General features: G+C 48.3%; 1 protein-coding gene and 2 long non-coding RNA genes across 4 annotated transcripts in view; 1 reads left to right on the plus strand and 2 right to left on the minus strand.

Moving 5' to 3' along the window:
* Positions 1 to 16,702, plus strand: part of PLXNA4 (plexin A4) — a 630,666-nt gene extending 613,964 nt beyond the window's left edge. For both annotated transcript variants that reach the window (XM_079992126.1, XM_079992127.1), the window contains 2 exons: positions 14,803 to 14,953; positions 15,790 to 16,702. In XM_079992126.1, coding sequence (XP_079848252.1) covers positions 14,803 to 14,953; positions 15,790 to 15,885 — 247 coding nt within the window. In that variant the 3' untranslated portion in view covers positions 15,886 to 16,702. The remainder of the gene's footprint in view (positions 1 to 14,802; positions 14,954 to 15,789) is intronic.
* LOC307225376 overlaps positions 8,126 to 22,732 on the minus strand; it is a 299,930-nt gene continuing 285,323 nt past the window's right edge. The window contains exon 3 of the long non-coding RNA XR_013842950.1: positions 8,126 to 8,482. This is a non-coding gene — a long non-coding RNA (uncharacterized lncRNA). The remainder of the gene's footprint in view (positions 8,483 to 22,732) is intronic.
* On the minus strand, positions 19,786 to 22,126 carry LOC307225333. The gene is made up of 2 exons (XR_013842899.1): positions 20,249 to 22,126; positions 19,786 to 19,984 (listed from the first exon to the last, which is right to left on the minus strand). It is a non-coding gene; the product is annotated as an uncharacterized lncRNA (long non-coding RNA).

Consider the following 22,732-nt stretch of genomic DNA (forward strand, 5'->3'; position numbering starts at 1 on the left):
AAATAGGCCTGAGATGGTATGTTTGATGTTTTTGGGGCCAGTAATGGTGTTGTCTGGGTGCATGTGGCAGCAAAGTTGGCATCAGGGTTTATTGCAGGCTCTGGTACCAGTGTCCATATTAAGTCTGGTTGTTGTATTATTGTGGGTGAGGAGATTGGGTGGCTGTAGGCAATTAAAGGCCTTCCTCCCTTCCTTTTGTTATTTTTCTGAATGATGCCATGGCCTATGGCTAGCGCAATAAAAGTCGATGAGGAGGAGGAGGAGGAGGAGGAGGAGGAGGACGACGACTATGGCCCACCCCTTGCTTTCTTCCCGCAGTGGGGAGAGTGGCATGCAGTTGCCCAAGACTTACTGGTTTGAGATTTCTCCTCTGGAAATAGTGAGCGAACAGGCACTAAAACAGGGATGGGACCTTTTTTGCAGCATAATTCCCTCCATGGGCAACCTTCTGGAGGTGGACACCCATGCCAATGATGGGTGGAGCCATTACCACAATTCAAGGATACATTTTGACCAGGCAAAGCACTTGAAGGAAAGGATTGGGGCCAGTGGGGAGGGTGGCCTGTGACAAATAGGGTGTGATGGCCTGGGACTTGGGCTCGGACTCAGAACCAGAGGAGTCTCAGTCCGCACCGGATCCTTTGCCTCAGGCATCATCTGAACCAAGTCTGGCCTGGTCCTGAAGAGTTCCAGTCTGCACAGGTTCCCCTGCAACAAACACCAGCTGGGCTGAGTCAGGGGCCTGAGCCTGCCCTGGCTCCAGATGTGGGGATTACCTCGTTGCCTCCAGCTGGGCCATCGCTTACAGCTGCTCCACTACCAGTTGGGTCAGGGGAGGCTGAGGCGGCCCCTGGGTCTAGTAACCCACCAACGTCTCCCGAGCTACAGAGAGAAGGAGAGACCTGAGTACTCGCAGGAGGAGTGCTCACTTTCAGGCAAAACAGGGAGGTGAGTCGCCGGGGGATCAGGATCGGCTGCTACCCCGACAAAGATAAAAGGCTGTCGGACCCCGCCCCAGGTTGCTGTATGCTAGATCCTGCCTGAGATCCTGTACCTGTCCTTGCCTGGTTTCCTGCCTCGTGTCCTGCTTTGCCCTGTCGGACTGACTCCTAGCGGAACCTCTAGATTCTGGTAAGGTCCTGGACCCCGTTTCAGGGGTTACCCCTGGGCCCAGCTCAAAGGGTTTGGCTTGGGGAGAGTCCTGATGACCAAGAGCAAGAGGGCTGCATTTGGCCTGGAGATGTGCCACCTGCCCTTTTAAAAAAAGATTTTAAGAATGTATGAAGTGGCCCATCTTCTCCAACATCCTGTACTCAGAGGGGCCAAACAGATACCTCTGGGATGCCCACAAACAGGAATCCCTTGCAGATGACTTCAGTGCCTAGAGACAGGCAGTCAAGTCGTGCATCCACAGTAGTGGCCAAAGGAGGAATAACGGCTGGCAGGACCACAGAGAGAAGAAATGCCATGGTGCATGTGCAGCAGCAAAACCAGACACCTTCATCTGCCCCAACATGTCTCTCCCATATTGGTCTCCACAGGCACAGCAGGTGCTATAACTCTCCAACAGTTTGACCGCCCCTCGAGGTGTACTCTTCCATTGTCTCCCAAGACAGACGGATGCCAGCGAACAATAGGAAGCTATCTTATACCAAGTCAGACCATTGGTCCATGTGGCTCAGTGCTGTCCATATTGACTGTGGCTCTTGAAGGTTTCAGACACCATTCTTTCAATGCTCAGTGGGTGGATGTCCTCCCATTAAGTTAAGGTCCTTCCTTCCAAAGGCAAGTTTGTATGGGATAATATAAAACTTAGGCATCTTAAGGGAGATGGGAGCTGATTGCCCACATGCTAAACTTTTGTGCCACCCCAGACACAACTTTGTAACTGCAGACATTCTACGGAGGTCAAGGATACCTTCGGCCATCTTTTATTCATCGCATCTCTTGGCGCTTGAGGTCCCTTCCTCTGTCTCTGAAGAGAGATCAGAGGAGCCAAGATCCAAGGCTGACCTCGGCTCTTTGGTTTCAGAGAAGGACAGCGCAAATTAGCCCTGGAGCCACCGGACTGGACCCTTTTCTTCTTCCTCTCCTTTTGAAGCCCCCTTTGGTGTCAAAGCCTCCTCTTTGGAGTTGGCAAATCCTGTGACTTTGACAGCGTTTGATGAGCTATCCCAGAGCCCTAGGGAAGAGCAGATCTTCCAAGAGGGACCGGCTTGTTAACATGCAGCGGTGTGGCAGAGCTGAGAGAGAAGGGGCCGCGGCTGACCTTTGGTTCCTCTCCATGCTGCCAAATCCGCAACACTACTTAGAACTTGATCAGTGCAGCTTAATTGCATTTGTCACAAGCAATAAAGCATTTCCATGCAACAAGGAACAGTGTGAAAGGAAGGTATGCAAGGAAGGGAGAGTGAAGCCAGAACGTTAAGCTGTCACTCATATTTTTTGGAAACACAGAGAGGCACCACAAGCCTGGGAAATGGAGGTGATGTCATCGCTTGTGCCCAGTTCCATGTACACGCTGAGGACCTAATTATAAATGATGTCAGCTGCTTTACCTACAATCACGTCACTGATTTTAAAAAATACTTAATTACAGGTGTAAGGTAAAGGGACCCCTGACCATTAGGTCCAGTCGTGACCAACTCTGGGGTTGTGGCGCTCATCTCGCTTTATTGGCCAAGGGAGCTGGCGTACAGCTTCCGGGTCATGTGACCAGCATGACTAAGCCGCCTCTGGTGAACCAGACCAGCGCACGGAAACGCTGTTTACCTTCCCACCAGAGCAGTACCTATTTATCTACTTGCACTTTGATGTGCTTTTGAACTGCTAGGTTGGCAGGAGCAGGGACCGAGCAATGGGAGCTCACCCCGTTATGGAGATTCGAACCGCTGACCTTCCGATCGGCAAGTCCTAGGCTCTGTGGTTTTAACCCACAGCGCCACCCACACCCCTAATTACAAGTGTAGGGATTATTTCTTTCATTGGGACTATCAGCGCATGGGAAAGAGAGGTTAAGATCCTCCCACTGTATTGCGATCTTGACAAAAATCACCCCTGCACTTCCGTTCAGCTTAGGCAGGAAAGCTCCCATTGGCCCCATGGGAGCTTTTCTTCTTCTGGTAAAGTCCAAATGTAGCACGGAATCTAAAGAGGCATGAATCCCATCTTCCAAACTCTCTTACCCACTATGTAATGAGCATCTTGAGAGTCACCCCCATATTCCAGAGAAGACACCTGAGCTCCAGAAAGGATTACTAACGTTTGCTGTTGCGGATACATTGTGTCATGGTCCGGTTCATGGGCGATCGAAGTCCCGACTGGGGACATCGGGACTGGGGGCAAGATGGCGGGGTGGGAGCAGGAGCGGGACTCCAGAAGCCAGGAGTCAGGAAGCCAAGAGTCCGAGGGTCAGAGAGCCAGGAGTCAAGAAGCCAAGGGTCTGAGGGTCAGAAAGCAAGGAGTCATGAAGTCAAGGGTCTGAGGATCAAGAAGCAAGGAGTCACAAAGTCAAGGGTCCGAGGATCAAGAAGCAAGGAGTCACAAAGTCAGGGGTCCAAGGATCAAGAAGCAAGGAGTCACGAAGGCAGGGGTCTGAGGATCAAGAAGCAAGGAGTCACAAAGTCAGGAGTCCGAGGATCAAGAAGCAAGGAGTCACAAAGTCAGGGGTCTGAGGATCAAGAAGCCAAGGGTCACGAAGTCAGGGGTCTGAGGATCAAGAAGCAAGGAGTCACAAAGTCAGGGGTCTGAGGATCAAGAAGCCAAGGGTCATGAAGTCAGGGGTCTGAGGATCAAGAAGCCAAGGGTCACGAAGTCAGGGGTCTGAGGATCAAGAAGCAAGGAGTCACAAAGTCAGGGGTCTGAGGATCAAGAAGCCAAGGGTCATGAAGTCAGGGGTCTGAGGATCAAGAAGCAAAGAGTCACGAAGTCAGGGGTCCAAGGATCAAGAAGCAAAGAGTCACGAAGTCAGGGGTCCGAGGATCAAGAAGCAAGGAGTCAAGAAGTCAGGGGTCCGAGGATCAAGAAGCAAGGAGTCACGAAGTCAAGGGTCTGAGGATCAAGAAGCAAGGGGTCACGAAGTCAACAGGAGCACTACCACCATGCAAATATATGAGGAGAGGTGTAGAAATGAGTGCCCAATTGCATGTTGAACTTAAAAGTGGCTCCTGGGACTGAAAAAAGTTGACGATACCAGGTGTAAAGGTCAAGGACCCCTGGACGGTTAAGTCCAGTCAAAGGCAACTATGGGGTTCCAGTGCTCATCTCACTTTCAGGCCGAGGGAGCCAGCATTTGCCCACAGACAGCTTTCCGGGTCATGTGGCCAGCAGGACTAAACCACTTCTGGTACATGGAGGACTGTGACAAGTGCCAGAGCACACGGAAACACCGTTTACCTTCCTGCCGCAGTGGTACCTATTTATTTACTTGCTCTGGAATGCTTTCAAACTGCTAGGTTGGCAGGAGCAGGGACTGAGCAATGGGAGCTCACCCCATCACGGGGATTCGAACCGCTGACCTTCTGATCAGCAAGCCCAAGAGGCTTAGTGGTTTAGACCACAGCGCCACCCGTGTCCCACATCTACCTGCTGTAGATAATATTGTGTTAACTGGACCAATGTCCTGACTTAATATGAGGTGGCATATTTCTTTGTTTCATTCTTCCAGATTCGAGTTTGTGCAATCTAAGATATAAGATTTTAAAAATTTATTTATAATAAAATATGTGCCTGCTACTTTCCGGGCAGTGATTTACAGCTGTAACGATAATGTCAAAACGCAACTGCAAATAACTTTGAAAAATACAAAGTAAGCAGAAACAAGAAAGCAATTGTCTATTTCTTACCAGAAGAAAAAAATGTTGAAAAATGCTTTGAAGGAAAAGTATATGTGAGATGAGATGCATGAACAGATTGTGATGGGCCAGAGAAGAAGGGGCAAGGATTTATCTCAGGAAAGGTGGAGGACAGAGGGGACATTGGGCAGAGGGAAACATCGAGTTAGGGAGAAAAGGGCAATCTGGTGTGAGAGCATATATAAAGCAATATAAAGTGAGATTACTCTTCCATATGAAGAGGGAAGAAAGGAACAGTTCTAATAACCCATATTTGGCAAGAGAAACATCTGCTTTGGGAACAAGTGTGCATCAGTCCTTCTGAAAGTGTCCTGGTCTTGCCGACTGACGGACAATGCATGAGTCTCTCTCTCTCTCTCTCTCTCTCTCTCTCTCTCTCTCTCTCTCTCTCTGCAACAGGGAGATTTTTTCTTCCATGCCTCTAACATCAGTTACCTTGATCCTGGGAATACAAGTGACTTCCATTTTATCTGAAGTCGGCCCCGTCTGTTGGGGAATATTTAATTACTCCAATTAGCCACTGCCATTCATTTGACTTGAACCTTAGTTTCTTCTTTCTGAAGTCAGACCAGTCTGGCTTGATAGAGATATGGGTGTGAGGGAACACACCTCCAATTGGAATAGCTGACATCGCCTAGGTAGTTTGGCACCCACCCTCATCCTCTTTTTCCACTTGCATGCCAACTGGTGGATAATAATAATATAATAATAATAATTTATTATTTATACCCTGCCCATCTGGCTGAGTTTCCCCAGCCACTCTGGGCAGCTTCCAACCAAATACGGAAAAAAATACAGCATAAGACATTAAAAACTTCCCTAAACAGGGCTGCCTTCAGATGTCTTTTAAAAATAAGATAGCTGCTTATTTCCTTCACATCAGAAGAAAGGGTGTTCCACAAGGCAGGCACCACTACCGAGAAGGCCCTCTGCCTGGTTCCCTGAAACCTCACTTCTCGCAGCGAGGGAACTGCCAGAAGGCCCTCGGCGCTGGACCTCAGTGTCTGGGCTGAACGATGGAGGTGGAGACGCTCCTTCGGATACACTGGACTGAGGCTGTTTAGGGCTCTAAAGGTCAGCACCAACACTTTGAATTATGCTCGGAAACGTATGTGGAGCCAATGAAGGTCTTTCAAGACCGGTGTTATGTGGTCTCGGCAGCCACTCCCAGTCACCAGTCTAGCTGACACATTCTGGATTAATTGCAGTTTCTGAGTCACCTTCAAAGGTAGCCCCACATAGAGCACATTGCAGTAGTCCAATCCTACCTTGGCAAACCTTTGTGCTACATCATGGCGAAAGGGGAAGACCCCTGGCCTCTGGCCTACTGCCTCCCATGTGCCTCTGATGGCAGAGGAAGGTCCATGCCCCTCCACACCTGAGCAGGGGGAGGCGGTTGTATAATTATGTCTTCCCTTTAATTGCGTCTGCTGCCTGCAACACATGGACTCATTACAAGCTTTTCATATGCTAAATTATTATTAATGAGCAGGCATTCTGAGCACCGGCAGCACATTAAAGTCACCCCACAGGACAATGAGCTCCATGCCACAGCGAAAAGCGAAACCACCCTAGAAGACTGCAGAGCTGAAATGAGACGATCACTAATGCAGTTGCTCTTTTGCTTTTTGACGAACTGACAAATGACTGTCTGCTGCTTCTTCTTTGGCGTTCACTCGTAGCTGAGTAAGATTGTCTTCCATGAACACAATCTTAACAGAGAGTCCGTAATTGACTGTGGAGGCCAATTCTGGATCCACACATCCTTCCACAGTGGGGACATTGGTTTCCGGGCAGGAGTTGATTATGGTGTGGATTTGCCAAGTGTGCCTTCCTCTTAGCACGTTTCTCCCTTTCATCCTGAGTTCGAGCGTCTTCAAAGCCCATGAGACCTTTGGTAAAGGCTTTTCTCCAACTGGAGCGCTCGCAGGCCAGTGTTTCCCAGTTGTTGGTGTTTATACTACATTTTTTAAGATTTGCTATAAGAGAGTCTTTAAACCTCTTTTGTAGACCACCAGCATTACGCTTTCCATTTTTAAGTTCGGAATAGAGTAGTTGCTTTGGAAGACGATCATCAGGCATCCACACAACATGACCAGTCCAACGAAGTTGATGTTGAAGAATCATTGCTTCAACACTGGTGATCTTTGCTTCTTCCAGTACACTGATATTAGTTCGCCTGTCTTAAAATGACTGTGGAGAGCATAGGAGCCAACTCCTAGGGGCTGTGGGGCCTTTGGCCCCCAAAATAAAATATTTGAGGGGGCCAGGTCCCCACAAAGTTGATGGGCATTCCCATTCAAATGGTGCGTGTGTGCTGCCGGGGTTCTGGCCAGCAGGCAAGGCAGGCATCCAGGCAAAACGACATATATACGTGCTAGCCCATTACTCTCTTCTGCGTGCTGTTTGGGAGATCCATCAATCTTCTTCCCCAACGTGCTGCTGTGACTCATGTCTCCAAGGCGTGAGCACACATTGACTAAGCAGAGTCAACAACAACAGCAGAGCTAGGCTGGAGGTGTGAGTACTAATACCCTTTATTTATGTAGAAAACAGGACAAAGGAAAACATGGCGCTCTCTCTCTTCTTCCTTGGAGAGAAGGGAATACGAAAGCACAATAGAACAGAACAGTGGGGAGGGGAAATCGACTTCCAACAGTGTTGGAATGTAAATACAGGCATGTGATGAAAAAATCACGTGATCGATTGTGCGGGGCGGGGCTTACTTGGGCCCCCAAAATATTTTATTCAAGTTGTCACCCCTGGTGGAAAGGGAGTAAAAACCAAGGCAATACAACCCCCACCCACCCAGCCCCGATCCCGTCCCCACCACTGCTAACCCATGCATCAAAACTTCATGATATCATTAATGGTCTTCCCCCATTTTTAGGAAGTAGGGGATTTCCCCTTCCTTCGCATGCAATTCCAGTGATGCAGTTAACCAAGTCACTGTGATGATGATTATTATACCCCACCTTTTCCCCTGACAGGGACTCAAGGATTCAAAATAAGAACAGCTAAAAACATTTTTTTTTTAACTATCGTTACAAATACTTGGAAGAGTCTGCGACAGAGATAAGTTGAGAATCAGAGGCAGAAGCTGAAGCAGGCGAGGGAGAGGAGGGAGATTAAGGGGCAGAGATGTATCTGGATGGTGAAGGGTCTCCTGCTGTGACAAGCTCCCCTGCCCCTCTGACTTCCAGCACCAGGAGAGGCATGAAGAGGGAGAAGCAAAGGCAGACACACAGGTGCTTGGAAGGAGGCCAGGAGAGGAGGAGGCATAGATGACCAGGGAGAAGTGGGAACATTTAGTCTCAGTGACTGATGTCATGGAGTAAGATGTGCAGGGAATGGGCTGCTGTGATCGTTAGACCCGAAACTCAAGAAGATTGTGTCCTTGCTAATCAAGAGTTAACTCCAACTTTGACTGTGTGATTTGCTGCGACAGATTTGAACCCAGATCCAAATCTCAAAGTGGACAGGTGTCAAGCAGCAGGAAGAGGAGAGAAAAGGCTTTTGAGAAAAGAGGGGTAGGCTGTCTTGCCAGATTGGTGCATGCTCTAGTTATCTCCTGCTTAGACTACTGCAATGCCCTCTACGTGGGGCTACCTTTGAAGGTGACCCGGAAACTGCAGTTAATCCAGAATGCAGCAGCTAGACTGGTGACTGGGAGTGGCTGCCGAGACCACATAACACCAGTCCTGAAAGACCTACATTGGCTCCCAGTACGTTTCCGAGCACAATTCAAAGTGTTGGTGCTGACCTTTAGAGCCCTAAACAGCCTCTGTCCAGTGTATCCGAAGGAGCGTCTCCACCTCCATCGTTCAGCCCAGACACTGAGGTCCAGCGCCGAGGGCCTTCTGGCGGTTCCCTCATTGCGAGAAGTGAGGTTACAGGGAACCAGGCAGAGGGCCTTCTCGGTAGTGGCGCCCGCCCTGTGGAACGCCCTCCCTTCAGATGTGAAGGAAATAAGCAGCTATCTTATCTTTAAAAGACATCTGAAGGCAGCCCTGTTTAGGGAAGTTTTTAATATTTAATGCCTATATTGCTTTTAACACATTCTCTTCGGAGCCGCCCAGAGTGGCTGGGGAAACTCAGCCAGATGGGCAGGGTATAAATAATAAATTATTATTGTTGTTGTTGTTGTTGTTAACACAGAAGTGCATGTTTGAGGTGGAGTTCAGAGTTCCATTGTATTGTTTGCTGCCTCCTTCAGGATGCTGGTGTATTACATGCAAGTGCGCAGAACGGCACATGCACCAAACCAGTCTGCTGGAGGTCTTTGACTGCAGCTTGCCAGGCCTTCAGGAGCCAGAGAGAAGCAGGGAGAGTCAATTAGACAAAAGCAGGCACTGGATCTGTCAGATACACCAACACTTTCCCTAACCCCTCCTTCTGTTGAAGATGGGTGACAGGTCTGGCGTAATAGAGGTGTCTCTGCTCCTCCGACGGGGAACAGGCACCAAGAGCCATAGCTCTGCAAATTAAACTGTCATTCCGTCCCGCACAACGTTCAAACCTGATATCTGGAGTGCTTCACGAGTGCTGCTTCTGTCTGGCTGTCACCCAGCCGCACAGGAGCACCTGGGCTGTGACAAGGGAAGAGGCGACGAGAACGGGGAGCGAAGCTGACGGGGGGTGCCAGAGTCTAACATAGAATCACAGAACTGTAGAGTTACAAGGGACCCCAAAGGTCATCTGGTCTGACCCCCTGCAATACAGGAGTCCCATCTAAGATACAGGACACCTCTGCGAGGGCTCACTGCAGGCGCCTTTAAATGGCTCATAGCCTGGGCTCTGAATCGCTACTCTTTTGCACAGGATGTCAAGGATGGATTCAGTAATAAAGGAAGCAGATCTCTGTTGGCAGTGAACTCTTGATTCATACAACTCTTCCTAGTGGCCTCAGTAACTCTTCCCAGTAGATCTTGTCCCTATGTAGCAAATTCCCGGGACTGAAAGGTTCCTCCTCTCCCGGATTTTTCCAAAGCAGTCTCAAACTGTGTCTGTGAATTTGACCTCTGTTCTGCTCTATTCATTACTCTGCAAGAGACTAGGGGGGAGGGGGAGACTTCCTACATTCTTCAGCAGTTCCTTGATCGCCCCCTCTGCTTCAGCCTCCAAGTCTGTACTGCTCCCTGTCACAGACTCTTCCTGCTCACTAAACCCTGTTACCCTTTCAGTATCCAGCCCCTCTTCCCAGTATTCTCTCTCCGACCTCTCCTCAGTGTCAAAACTACCAATCCCCTGGCTCTGAGCCTTCCTCCTCTGGGGGTTCCCCGCTGTGACCTCCCACCCCTCTTCTGCATCCAACCAGTCCCTGACACATGATCACTTGACAGGTCAGCAATTAGCCATAATCAATTAGGACAAACACTAGCACATAAGCAATGGCGAAGTTTTTATCGGTGGTTGCAAGAACCAATGATCCCTATCTTTAAGTCTGAACAAAATGCTTGTTTAACCTGGAGGTAGGCTGTCTGAATTGTGTATTGCTTTGTAACGATTTGTTGGGTCTCTTGACCGTAATAAAGATTGATTGATTGATTGATTGATTGATTGATCAATTAGTAAATATTGTGCCTCAGATTAACCTCAGGTTCGCTGACCTGATGAGAGAGTCTTTGGCGCATTGTGCCCAGAACGTGGATGGTTTTCTGGGGTTAGTGTGGGATAGGATTAAGAGTAATCATGGAGAACAGGGCAGGCCTTAGGACCTGGGGGAAGCAGTCAGGAGATGGGGTGGGACCAGAAGCCCAGCTGGAAGGGAAGGGTGGGGACAGAGGAGGAAGTCAAGGGGAACATGGTACAAAAGAGGGTCAAGGCAATGGAGGTCTTGCTGAGCCCAATGATTACCATGATGAGCTACTGTGCTTGATGACGGATGGCAGACGTCCATCCTCTTATTGTGAGTCCAGCTTTCTTCATTCACCACGACGATAACAGGGCTTTGCTTTCCCAAGCATCATTCAGCAAAGCAGTTTGCATGGCCCACTGGGGAAGACAGCAAAACAACAATATCAAAAACGGTAACAATTAATTGCACTTTTATTCAAAATCCGATTGAAACTATTTACCGTATTTTTCGCTCTATAAGACGCACTTTCCCCCTCCTAAAAAGTAAGGGGAAATGGGTGTGCGTCTTATGGAGCGAATGCAGGCGGGAGGCTCTGCTCAGCGCTTCCTTTAAAGAGCCGCATGGAGCACGTGTGCGGCTCTTGGGGGCGTTTCCCCGAGGAGGGAGAAGGGCTGCCCTTCTTCCTCCTTGGGGAAAAGCCCCCAAGAGCCGCACACATGCTCCGCGCACTCTTTAAAGGGAGTGCAGCTCTTGGGTGAGCCTTCTGCCTTAGCCGCACACAGCCTCTTCTGGGCAGGGGGAGCCTTCAGCCCGCTGCCCGGGAGAGGCTGCGCATGGCTATCCCATAAGCCAGGACAGCAAGAGGCTATCCCAGAAGCCCGATCCCTCTTGCTGTTCTGGCTTCTGGGATTCAGAATATATTTTTTTCTTGTTTTCCTCCTTCAAAAACTAGGTGCGTCTTATGGTCTGGTGCGTCTTATAGAGCGAGAAATACGGTAGCTGAACTAATTCAGCAAAGCTGATGAACTCGATCTAGCCATTTGCACCCCCAGCACCAGCACCCTGCTGTCCCTTGCCTCTTAATACCCCCTAGGTAATGCCACCCACTCCAGAGGCAGGTACTGCCAACTTTGGGAACCGCTGCCCAAAAGTGTGTTCCATCATTTCCCCCCCAGAAAAAGCCTTGTCATCGTCTCTTTTTGATTTTCGCCGAGCGTAATCCCAGTGCCCGCTCTCCTCTCCAGCTCTGCGGGAGGGCACGCATGAAATATTTATAAAGAGCGTGACTGCCTTTCTGCAGACTCCTTTCGGGAACTATAAATCCATCTCCCCGTTGCCTAGAACCACTCACCAGCTGCTCTTGGATTCGGTTTCCGGCATGCGCTGAGTTCACTCTCACTTGCTCGTCTGCTTGATGAGCAGCTGGAAAACTTCAGCAAACTCAGAGGAAAGTGGGACTGAGCTCAAATGGATGCTCTGTTGTTTCGCTGGCACCTGTGGTCTCAGCTGCTTTCTCCTTGGCTGCCATCATTCAGGCACTGCTGGGCGCAGCTGTCGGGCGACGGCGAGGGCATTCATTCTGGGCATGTGCCCGATTTTCCCCTGTGGGGCTGGATCTTGACAAGGCCCTTTGATTCTCTGCCCGATGCAAAATGTCTATGTTGGCATCAGTGGACATTGACAGCAGTGCTCATTCAGTTGGTTCAGGGCAGTTTGGGGTCTCGCTAGGCAAATACGAATTGGACCCTCTGTTGGCATGACCAGTCAGAGGGAACAACGTCCAGCAGGCAGGGCTGGAGATGAGAGCTGGATTAGGTTCATCGTCCAATTCCACAGCATCGGCACAGATCAAGGGCCTGGGAAAATTCCTCTACAAAGAAAGGTTGAAATAGTTGGGACATTTTAGTTTGTTTTAAAAATAATGATAAGTAAGGAGGATGTATCAGATCATGCATAGTGTGGAAAACTGTAGACAGGGAGACGTTCTTCTCACTCTCTCATAATATTACTAGACCCTGTATACATGAAGGAGCATGGGTGACGTTGTGGTCTAAAGCACCAAGGCTCTTGGGCTTGCTGATCGGAAGGTTGAGGGTTCAAATCCCCGTGACAGGGTGAGCTCCCATTGCTCTGCCAACCTAGCAGTTCGAAAGCACACCAGTGCAGGTAGATAAATAGGTATCACAGCGGTGGGGAGGTAAACAGCATTTCCATGTGCTCTGGTTTCCATCACGGTGTTCCGTTGCACCGGAAGCGGTTTAGTCATGCTGGCCACATGACCTGGAAAGCTGCCTGTGGACAAACGCCAGCTCTCTTGGCCTGAAAGCAAGATGAGCACCACAACCCCATAGTAGCCTTTGACTGGACTTATCCGTCCGGGATCCTTTACGTTTTTACTTACCTGAAGGAGTATCTCTACCCCCACCGTTATATAACCCTCGGCTTATAGAGCAAGAAGAGCCGCAACCACAGAGTCATTCGCTACTGGACCTAACGGTCAGGGGTACCTTTACCTTTACCTTTGTGCTACTGGACAATTTTTTTGTTTTGTTTTTTATGTATTTTGACTGTGTTGGACCAACACAGCTCCCTACCTGAACCTGTGAGATAGGTTAGGCTGAGAGTCAGCAGCTATCCCCCAAGATTACCTAGTGAGCTTCTCAGCTGAGTGAAGGTTATCTGAACCCTGGCCTCTCCCAGGTCCTAGTACAGGCTTCCTCAACCTCAGCCCTCCAGATGCTTTTGGCCTACAACTCCCATGATCCCTAGCTAGCAGGACCAGTGGTCAGGGATGATGGGAATTGTAGTCTCAAAACATCTGGAGGGCTGAGGTTGAGGAAGCCTGTCCTAGTAGGACACTCTTAACCACACCAGCCAGCGCTGCTCTTAACTCCCCCCAGAACTTGGTTTCCCGCTGCCTCCCAGCTCCATCTTCCCTTTCCTGCGGCAGCCCAGATTAAAGAGGTTTCCCTTGCCTTGCCTGCATCCCCGCTCTCCGCAATGCTGGAACCTGGTTTCCTTCTGCCCCAGGAGATTTGGTAGCTGAACTCAGCAGGTGGCTGCGGCGCCGTCGACAAGGCACCTGTCAGCTATTTTGGCTGCTTCTCCTTCTCCATTTCCCCTAATTATAAAATCGCGGCGGCGCTGGCGTTAGGGGCCTTTTCCGGGCATGTGTGTGTGCGCGCCACTGTGTGGGGGTGCACTGCACGCGAAATGTCAAATTGAAGAAATTAAAAATGTAAATGACGGAGCCTAATTAACCAGTTGACAGCGGAGCACAGCTGCCGGTGACAGTGACTGATTACCTTCCGCAAATCTTGTCCTCGAAGGCCTGCCATACTTTGGGGGTGGAGAGGAGGGAGGGAGGGCATCCAAAATAGCAACTGCCTTAAAGTGGCAGCCTCTTGCCGTACGCAGACATTTTGCACTGTATATGGGACTGTGCCAGGTCCAGCTTGGGCTCTAAGAAGCCACTTCTGAGCCTTAGACCTGGATGGTGGTGTTTTCAGATTCAGAGTCGCTGATGTTAATTGCTGGAGCCTGAAGTCCAGTTAGCAGTGGCGGCTGGTCTATTAGCTTAAAAAGCTTCAACCAGGCTTCGCCTTCACAGAAACCCCAAAACAAGAACAGAAATGCAATTGCGGAAGGATTTCTGGATTGCGGGCTCTCAGAGTTCTGCACTCATCTCAGTCTCAGAGTTACCAGGTCACAGTGTTGCAAAGACAGTATGTACATCTGTCCTTTATTTTTATTTTTTAGAATTCACAACTACGTTTCAAAACAACAAGCCTTTGCAAAGTGACTTGAAATATTAAACCGGCACTATAACAGGGGAATTCTGTTGACATAAATGCAGTTAAAAGAAATGCAAACTCATTACAGTCGTACATTGGTTCTCAAACACCTTGGTGCTCGTACGTTTTTGCTCCTGAACGCTGAAAACCCGAAAGTAGGTGTTCCGGGTTTTAAACGTTTTTGGGAATCCGAACATCCAATGTGGTTTCTGCTCAAGTGCAGGAAGCTCCTGCAGCCAATAGAAAGCCGCACCTCAGTTTTCGAACGGTTTTGGGAGTCGAACGGACTTCCAGAACGGATTATATTCAAGAACCAAGGTACGACTGTATAGTAAGCAATTCCCCTCTAGTGGCAACCACTGAAAACAATTCTTCACTAAAGCAAGGTGTTTTTTAAAGCCTTTTCAAAACAAGAAGGTCTGCAGAGTGCACCTGAAAAGGGGGTTTGGTAATGAGTTCCACGGTCATGGGGCCAGCGCTAAGAAGGCCCCGTCTCTAGTTCTTGCCGATTGGAACTGGCTTGTTGGTAGAACTCTCTCCGGCACAACACTTAACGGGCCTCTTTGATCCCCACCAGGTACTACTCAGATATCGGCAAGATGCCAGCTATCAGTGACCAGGACATGAACGCCTACCTGGCTGAGCAATCCCGCATGCACATGAATGAATTCAACACAATGAGCTCGCTCTCGGAGATCTACTCCTACGTGGGCAAGTACAACGAAGAGGTGAGATGGGCTGGGGACAGGGAGGAGAAGCACCCAATCACGGCTGCCACGAGGGGCGGAAGGATCTGTCAATTTTGGTTCTAATTTTTACTATTATTTTTTTACAATTCTTCCTTTGCATGTCTGGACCCCTTGGCAAGTCTGGTGATGGATTAGGCTGGATTAGCCTTTCCTTGGCCAACAATGAGCTGAGCAATTGTCACCTCTGGACACTTCCTGGAGTCCCTATTTTTCAAGTGCAAAATAGTGTTGGAATGGAGGAAACTGGCAAAGGAGTTGATTTTATATGATTGTTAAAGCTAGGTAGGGATGCGGGTGGTGGTGTGGGTTAAACCACAGAGCCTAGGACTTGCCGATCAGAAGGTCGGCGGTTTGAATCTCCTCAACGGGGTGAACTCCCGTTGCCCGGTCCCTGCTCCTGCCAACCTAGCAGTTCAAAAGCACATCAAAGTGCAAGTAGATAAATAGGTACCGCTCCGGCAGGAAGATAAACGGCGTTTCCGTGCGCTGCTCTGGTTCGCCAGAAGTGGCTTAGTCATTGCTGCCCACATGACCCAGAAGCTGTACGCCGGCTCCCTCGGCCAATAAAGTGAGATGAGCACCGCAACCCCAGAGTCGGCCACGACTGGACCTAATGGTCAGGGGTTCCCTTTACCTTTACCTAAAGCTAAGTAACTTCCCTGAGCTACCAAGTCGAAAGGATACACTTATGCATAATATTTGTAACATTTAACAACTTTAAAGATGTGCCCCCCCTGTAATTTCCGTAACACGTTTGACATGACCAGCTTCAACCATTAAGACATCTCTCTTCTGCCTCTCTTCTTCTTCCACAGATCCTTGGAGCCCTTGATCAAGATGACCAGGCTGGGAAGCAAAAGCTGGCCTACAAACTTGAACAAGTTATAACCCTCATGAGCATAGACAGCTGAGAACTGCCCTACCAGGGGACTCCCTGGGAGGGATTTGAAACAAACATACAAACAAAACCAAGCCGTGCCTCAGTCAAAAACATCCTCTTTACCAAGTGCAAGTTTCTGATTGGCCGTCGAGCGGAGTCACCGGAAACAGCTCTCGACTCCTCTAAGGCTCGCCCGCCAAATCTATGGACGCCAAGCAACTAGGCCTCAAGGACTTGAGGGACGTCACCGCAGACGGATCCCTTAGTGCGGGGACCATACAGGTGGAGCTCCCTCGTCCACAGATTTCCCACCACCCCCTTCTGCCTTCTCCCTGGAGCATATCGTCATATCATCCGTTAACTAACAGAGCGGACCGCCCTGGTTCGCCTCTGTCGATGCTGCTTTTACTGGCTCCCTGCGGGCTCGGAACCGTGGAGCGGGAAACTAAACTCAGTGTTATTTCGAAGCTGCGCCAAGGCAGGACTTTCACTCTCTTGCCTCTGGAGACCCCGGCAGAGTGAGAACGAACTTGGTTTTTCCCTCCCACTCAGCAGTGCTGCCGTACCCCAGTCTTCATCCTATGGAGAGGACCCCAGTGACTTTTACCCCACTCCTTGGGACTGGCATGGCAGAGGGGTCCCTGTGCCCTGTGAGCTAACCGTGTTGTCAGCTGCTCTTCTGGGATTGGGTGGAGAAGGAAGGAAAACCACCTATTCCCCACTCCACAATTTTCATGCATTCATCTACTTTTTGTTTTTATGGGTCATCCTCATTTTCAACCTGTGCCCCACTGACTGTGAAACTAAAAGGCAGCCACATACAAGCACACACCTTTGTTTCCCTGAAACTGTACCTGTCTCTTCTCTTTTTGCTTCAGATGCATCTCAGTGGGGGCATTTATATCCCTTCCTAAACCAGTGCGGCTTCACGTTGTGCAGTGAGGCATTCTCGCCGTTGCAACCGGAAGCGGTTCCCTCCCTCGCTTTTTTTGTACGATCCCAGGCTGCAACTTTCTGTATCTTTCTGGCTAACCATCCCAAACAATAGAGCACAAAAGAAATAACAAGAAGCCTTTGATCAAGACACAGCACAGAGTTAAACCCAGAAATAAGTACCAGCATTATGGAGATGACAAAAGGTTGCACCCCAGGACTGGGGTAGGGTTGGGTAAGAAAAGAGACCCCCCCCTCCTAAGCCCATTTCTTTTTTCTTTAGTAGTAGCAACAGACCGAATGGATGTTCAAAAACAGGAGGGAGTGTTTATCATTTGTAGGGATAATTGGCTGGGGCAGTGTAGCTTGTGCAATGCTTTTGCCTGCAAAATTGCAATTGGGACTGGATTGATTCGGCATGTTCTTCTTCTTTAGTTCGATACATTCATGTAATCATGTAAACACATTCCAACCAGAGCAAAGCAATTTTGCATTGCATTTAGTTTAATGACAGAATTCAGCCATGCTATCTTGTTGAAATCAATGAGACTCAAAGGCTTCCCTCCTGACTGGGCCATGTCCCAGATTTGGAAAACAGGAGCTAAATGCTGGTCCAGAGCTTTTTGCACACTTAAACACAGCCCCTCACACATTTCCAAAGTACAGAATCAAAACGCACACTTTTGGCATTGGCATCTCCTGCTGAAGCTTGATGGATCCAATCCACTGTACTGGAGACCATTGAAATAAATAAATAGGATTCAGCTTTCTTTAAGTCTGCGCTGAGTCATCACGACACATATTTAGCATCAATTTTGGGTCTTTCTCCAGTGCTCTTTGCAGAGTAGAAAAAGAAACCCGAGTTTCGTTGATGAAATGTGCATCCCGTCAAAATTAGCATCTATTGTTAAACTCAACAGTATTTGAGTTTCCGATCTGAATGAATTTCCATTTTGGCACCGACACAAATTTGTTTTGCCTGAAATAAGAGGTGAGCAAAATATAAGCAGAAGCCACCTGTGTCACAGTGACATGGAGAGCTGCCTTATAGCAGGTCAGACTGTTTATCCTCATGTTGTTTACCCTGATCTGCAGCAGCTCGCTGGCGTTTCAGACAAGAGAGAGGCTTTCCCCCTCACCTGCTGCTCACTTGGGTTTGTTTTCCAGCTGCACATGTCAGGAATTGAACTTGCAGCCTTCTGCATGCAAAGCATGGGCTCTGCTGCTGCTGAGCAATGGTCCACCCTGAAGTCTAGATTCTGCAATGGCAGTTATGAGTTGTTCTGCAACACCAGACATTGACACTACCTTCCTGGAGTAAATATTTTGCCAAGTAGGCAGTCTTCTATCAATGCTCAAAAGCACCATATAGCAAAAGTGTTAATTCCATTAGTGCATTTAAAGGCTCAGCAACAAGCCCAGCAAGGTGTAATTCCCAAACTCCTGGGCTATGGGCAATAATGACACGGTTCACTTCAGCACTCCTCTGCCTTCTTCCAGGGCTGCCCAACCTCACTGTGATATCAGAGCTGGTCGTTCGACGGCCAGTTATTCGGAGGCGAGGCAGGCAGAGAGGTCAGAGGTTAAGGATGGGAGTGTAGGACCAGGACAAGCTGCAGAAGCACTCGATCTTCTTTCTCCTATTTTTCACTGTGAAATAACCGTGCATTGGGTCACTTGGCCGTCAATATGACACAGATCCTACCCATCACAACTGTGCTGTGAACATGTTTGCGAGGATTAAAGGGAGATCAAAAAGTCCCATTCCCACCCTGTGCAACCACGGAGTTTAGGGGGGATTTTTTTAACCTGGCCCAGAGGTCGTTTGTTTGCATGCATGCCTCCATTCATTCCATCTCCATTTCTTTTGGCCTTGAGTCAGATAACATTGGTGTGCAGTACAGGATTAACCGCTAGGCTATGTCAGCTTAAAATATGCCGTTCCCAGGCATATGGGCAAACGGCTTCTGTTATATCTACGTATCTGAGAGTGCCTCTGGACGGCGAATGCCTCCATCCTGCTTCTTTAGAAATCCCCATCCTTTACATTTCCCTTATCCCACGACAGGTGTGAAATGACCCTGTCCTTCTTAGTGCAGGAATTTAAGTTACGGGCTGATACTGGTCGGAGGAGCAGAATCATGGAGCCTGGTACGTTGCATTGGGCAAAAGTGGGACCTCCGCAATTGCTTCTGCAGGGTTGTGCGGATACAGGAGAAGAGCAGGGTTCACGGGACCAGAATCCAGACGTTGCTCATTTCCGCAATATCTAGAGGGTGGAGAAGTCTTGATTTACCATCACAGAATTTACACTTTATGCTCGTTCTTCTGGATCACCGACGGACGGAAATGGCGAACGGATGGAAAGCTCCGGGTAGGAGAGAGAAAAAGTTTGTCTCAAATACAGAAAACGCTTTTAGACGTGGAAGAAACCAAAGGTTTTTGACAAGCGAAGTGCCACAGGTGACTAAGGTGGGAGATGGCCCCTCACATGGCTTTCTCCGATTCTAAAATGAAAGCGAAGCTGGCGGGAGAGATTCCCAGAGCATGTTTGGGTCCTGGTTTGTTTGCACACACAAGGAAGGAGAAGGTGGGTTGGGTACATCCGAGGGGGAGGAGATATTGGGGTGGGGAAAACAAGACCACATGATTTTGCACAGCTGATGAGGAGAAAACAGGAAGGAACTGAGACTCCGCATGCTCCTGGTTTAAAAGTTTTTTTTAAAAAACCTCGATGGTTTTGTTTTTTAACATTTTTTTCCTAGCACAGACTCGATCAGGTTTTCGTTTCAAACTTGAGCACCTCAAAGGAATGAACAGAACGTATCAAAATAACTTGTACGAAACGGGAAGCAGTGTGTGAACGTCCGCACCCCTAGCCCCCCACCCCATCGATTTCCTCTTTTCTCAGACCTAGGCGTTTAAAACAAATCTCTATTTTGGTTCTTTTCTATTTTTGTATCTCAGAATTCATATTTGTTGTTTCTTAGTTGATTTCTTTCTTTTCAACCTTGGAATTGTGCCACAATTGTGATGTGAATGTGTGAGCTCTTATCCCACCAGGCGCCTCTGTCTGAGGTCTTGGCTTCTAATTCCCCTCTTCATTTTCTGTTTATGTGTATGTAACCTACAAATGAAGGAAGCAGAAGGAAGAATGCATTATTCTTTGATTACAAGGATGAGCAGATATCAATACCCTATACAGTGGTACCTCTGGTCGCGAAACAGGATCTGTGCTGGAGCCCTGTTCACAACATGAAAATAACACAACCCACAGCAGCACGTCTGCGCACGCGCAGGTTGTGATTCGCCGCCTCTGCGCATGCGCGTGACATCATTTTGCATGTCTGCGCATGTGCGAGCGGCAAAACCCAGAAGTAACCCTTTCCAGTACTTCCGGGTTGCCGCAGGACACAGTCTGAAAAAACGTAACATGAAGCAAACGTAACATGAGGTATGACTGTAGTAACAATTCAGAACCCAAGTATGGGCTAATCTTCCATTTTAAACACTCAGCTTTCAAATGCAATTTCCCCCAATTGGGTCAATTTGCTGAGTGTTGCATTACTTTGTCACAATCCCCTTTCCCCCTTGATTCCTGACCAAATCGCCTTGTCCCAAATAATTATAAAAGTCCTGCAGGGCCTTGAAGATGAATAAACATATCGCAGCATGAATTATATGAAGCTCAAGCCTACTTTGTCAGATAAGAATAAAATAATAATAATAATTTATTATTATTTATACCCCGCCCATCTGGCTGAATTTCCCCAGCCACTCTGGGCGGCTTCCAACAGAACACTAAAATACAATAACCTATTAAACATTAAAAGCTTCCCTAAACAGGGCTGCCTTCAGATGTCTTCTAAAAGTTTGGTAGTTATTTTTCTCTTTGACATCTGGTGGGAGGGCATTCCACAGGGCGGGTGCCACTACTAAGAAGGCCCTCTGCCTGGTTCCCTGTAACTTGGCTTCCCACAGTGAGGGAACCGCCAGAAGACCCTCACAGCTGGACCTCAGATGCAGTTGTCCCATTTGGGGTGGGAGAAGGGGGCAAATTGAGAGATCCCAATGATAAGCTGTCACACTACCTGTTTAGTATTTAACAAAATCTTGCACTAAAGTGGAGCTACTATCTGAAACAATGATGCTCTGTTTTAAGGCTCGCCCAAGATCTTTTTCTGCACTGCATGATCTGAGGGGTGCATGGTGTGTCCCATCCCCACTGCAATATTCCAGAAGTTCCTGGGGTGCAGCTGCGAGCTCTATGTGACCCCTTATTTTTGCCTCTGGACTCTGGAACCTTGATATATTGTCCCTCAAGTAAGAGACTAGAGTCAGGTGAACCCTGTTTGGTGCACTTCTCAGACCTACGTTGCATCACAGTTGCATAACCCTTCTTGTGACATCTAAACAGCTAGCCAAGCCCTGGGTTATTGCCACCAAACAGATACAAAAAGAGTTTTCCAGACCAAATCCAGCCGTTGTTCCTGCATGACAAGCGAGGGAACAAGAAGGGGAGAATGGGCTGTTCCTGTCCCCCGTCCCCTTTATATTTCCACTTCCTTCATTTGAGGTCTTTAAATGGAGGCTGGAGGGCCACCCGTCAGAGATACCCACCCTGCGGGGCGTCGATCGCCCTTGGATCAATTCCATGATGCTAGGAGGTGCCTCCACATGCTGCAGAGAGCAGCGATTATGTACATATCAGGCTGTGTCCACGCACATATAAAAACCATCTTCCTATCCTAGCAGTGAAATGCTGGTTCAACGTTCAAGGGGAAAGCCTGGAAGAGCTTCAGAGCTGCTGGTTTTCCATTAAGCAAGACCAAAGTCCTGCCTGATTCACTCTATTGGTCAGGAAATCTTGGGGCGACTTAATCATTCAGAGCAACAGGACACCTCAGCTGCTTTTAACCACATATTCTAGGCATATCCTCCATTCCCACCTGGCTTCCACTTTGAACAGATGAATCTGGGCATATCCTTAAAAGACAGTGTTACAAGAAGATACAAAATCAGGAAGGGAAAAAAATGCTTTGTTGGTGTTTGCTGCTGCAGCTGCTGTTTTCCATTCTTTTTCGTTTGTTTGTTTGTTTGTTTGTTTCATTTCCCCCCGTTTTATTTTATAAGGGACCCCAGTTTCAAAAGCAAAAAGGACTTGTGGAAACGACAACTGCTTAAAATGGAACCCTGTTGTTACTTGGTAAAGCCTCTGTACCTTTGTTATACTTAATTGTATACCTGTGTATGTAAATATAAGGCATTCCTATTTTGCAGTCCAGAACAAAAAAAAAAATAAAAAATAAAACTATTTGTAATATAGAATAAAGTTTATTAAAAAAAACAAAAGTACGTGAAAAGAAGCAATAATTTTGTGACGGCTCGGCTGATTGTGTGTGAGTGGCGGGGAGAAGCTTTTTCGCACAAACGGTTTCTCCTCGACAGCTTTAGGAAAAGTGTGACCCAATTTGCCAGGATGTTCTCCTGCGCAAATTCAGCTTGAAAAGATGGGAGCTCCACAAAGCACGGGTCTAAAATACTGGGAGCTGCAGTATCTGGAAGTGTCAAAGGTTCCTCATTGCTGTGCTACAAAATGAAGGGAAGGACTGACTGAGCATGTGAGACGAGAAGCTTGTACCCTAACTGTTAAGTTGTGAGCGAACATATCAGACGACACAGCGATTCTTCCAAAGCAGCTCTTTATTTGTAAGCTGGAACAGAACTGAACTGAGGAGCTCAGTCAGCCTGCTTATATAGAGCTCCACTAGAATGCAACAGTAACCATTTTCTGTAACTAGCCAATCACTGAACGTCACTTTCGATCCTTCATTTGCATAGCTATCTACAGTATCCCCCTGCTGGCCCAGGGTGAGAACTTCAGTACATAACACTAACTAAAACTGCCATTGAGGATTTGATGCTACAAAATTTGGCAAAACGCA

This window comes from Podarcis cretensis (genome assembly GCF_951804945.1).
Source record: "Podarcis cretensis genome assembly, chromosome: 10".
In the NCBI taxonomy this organism is placed as follows: domain Eukaryota; kingdom Metazoa; phylum Chordata; class Lepidosauria; order Squamata; family Lacertidae; genus Podarcis; species Podarcis cretensis.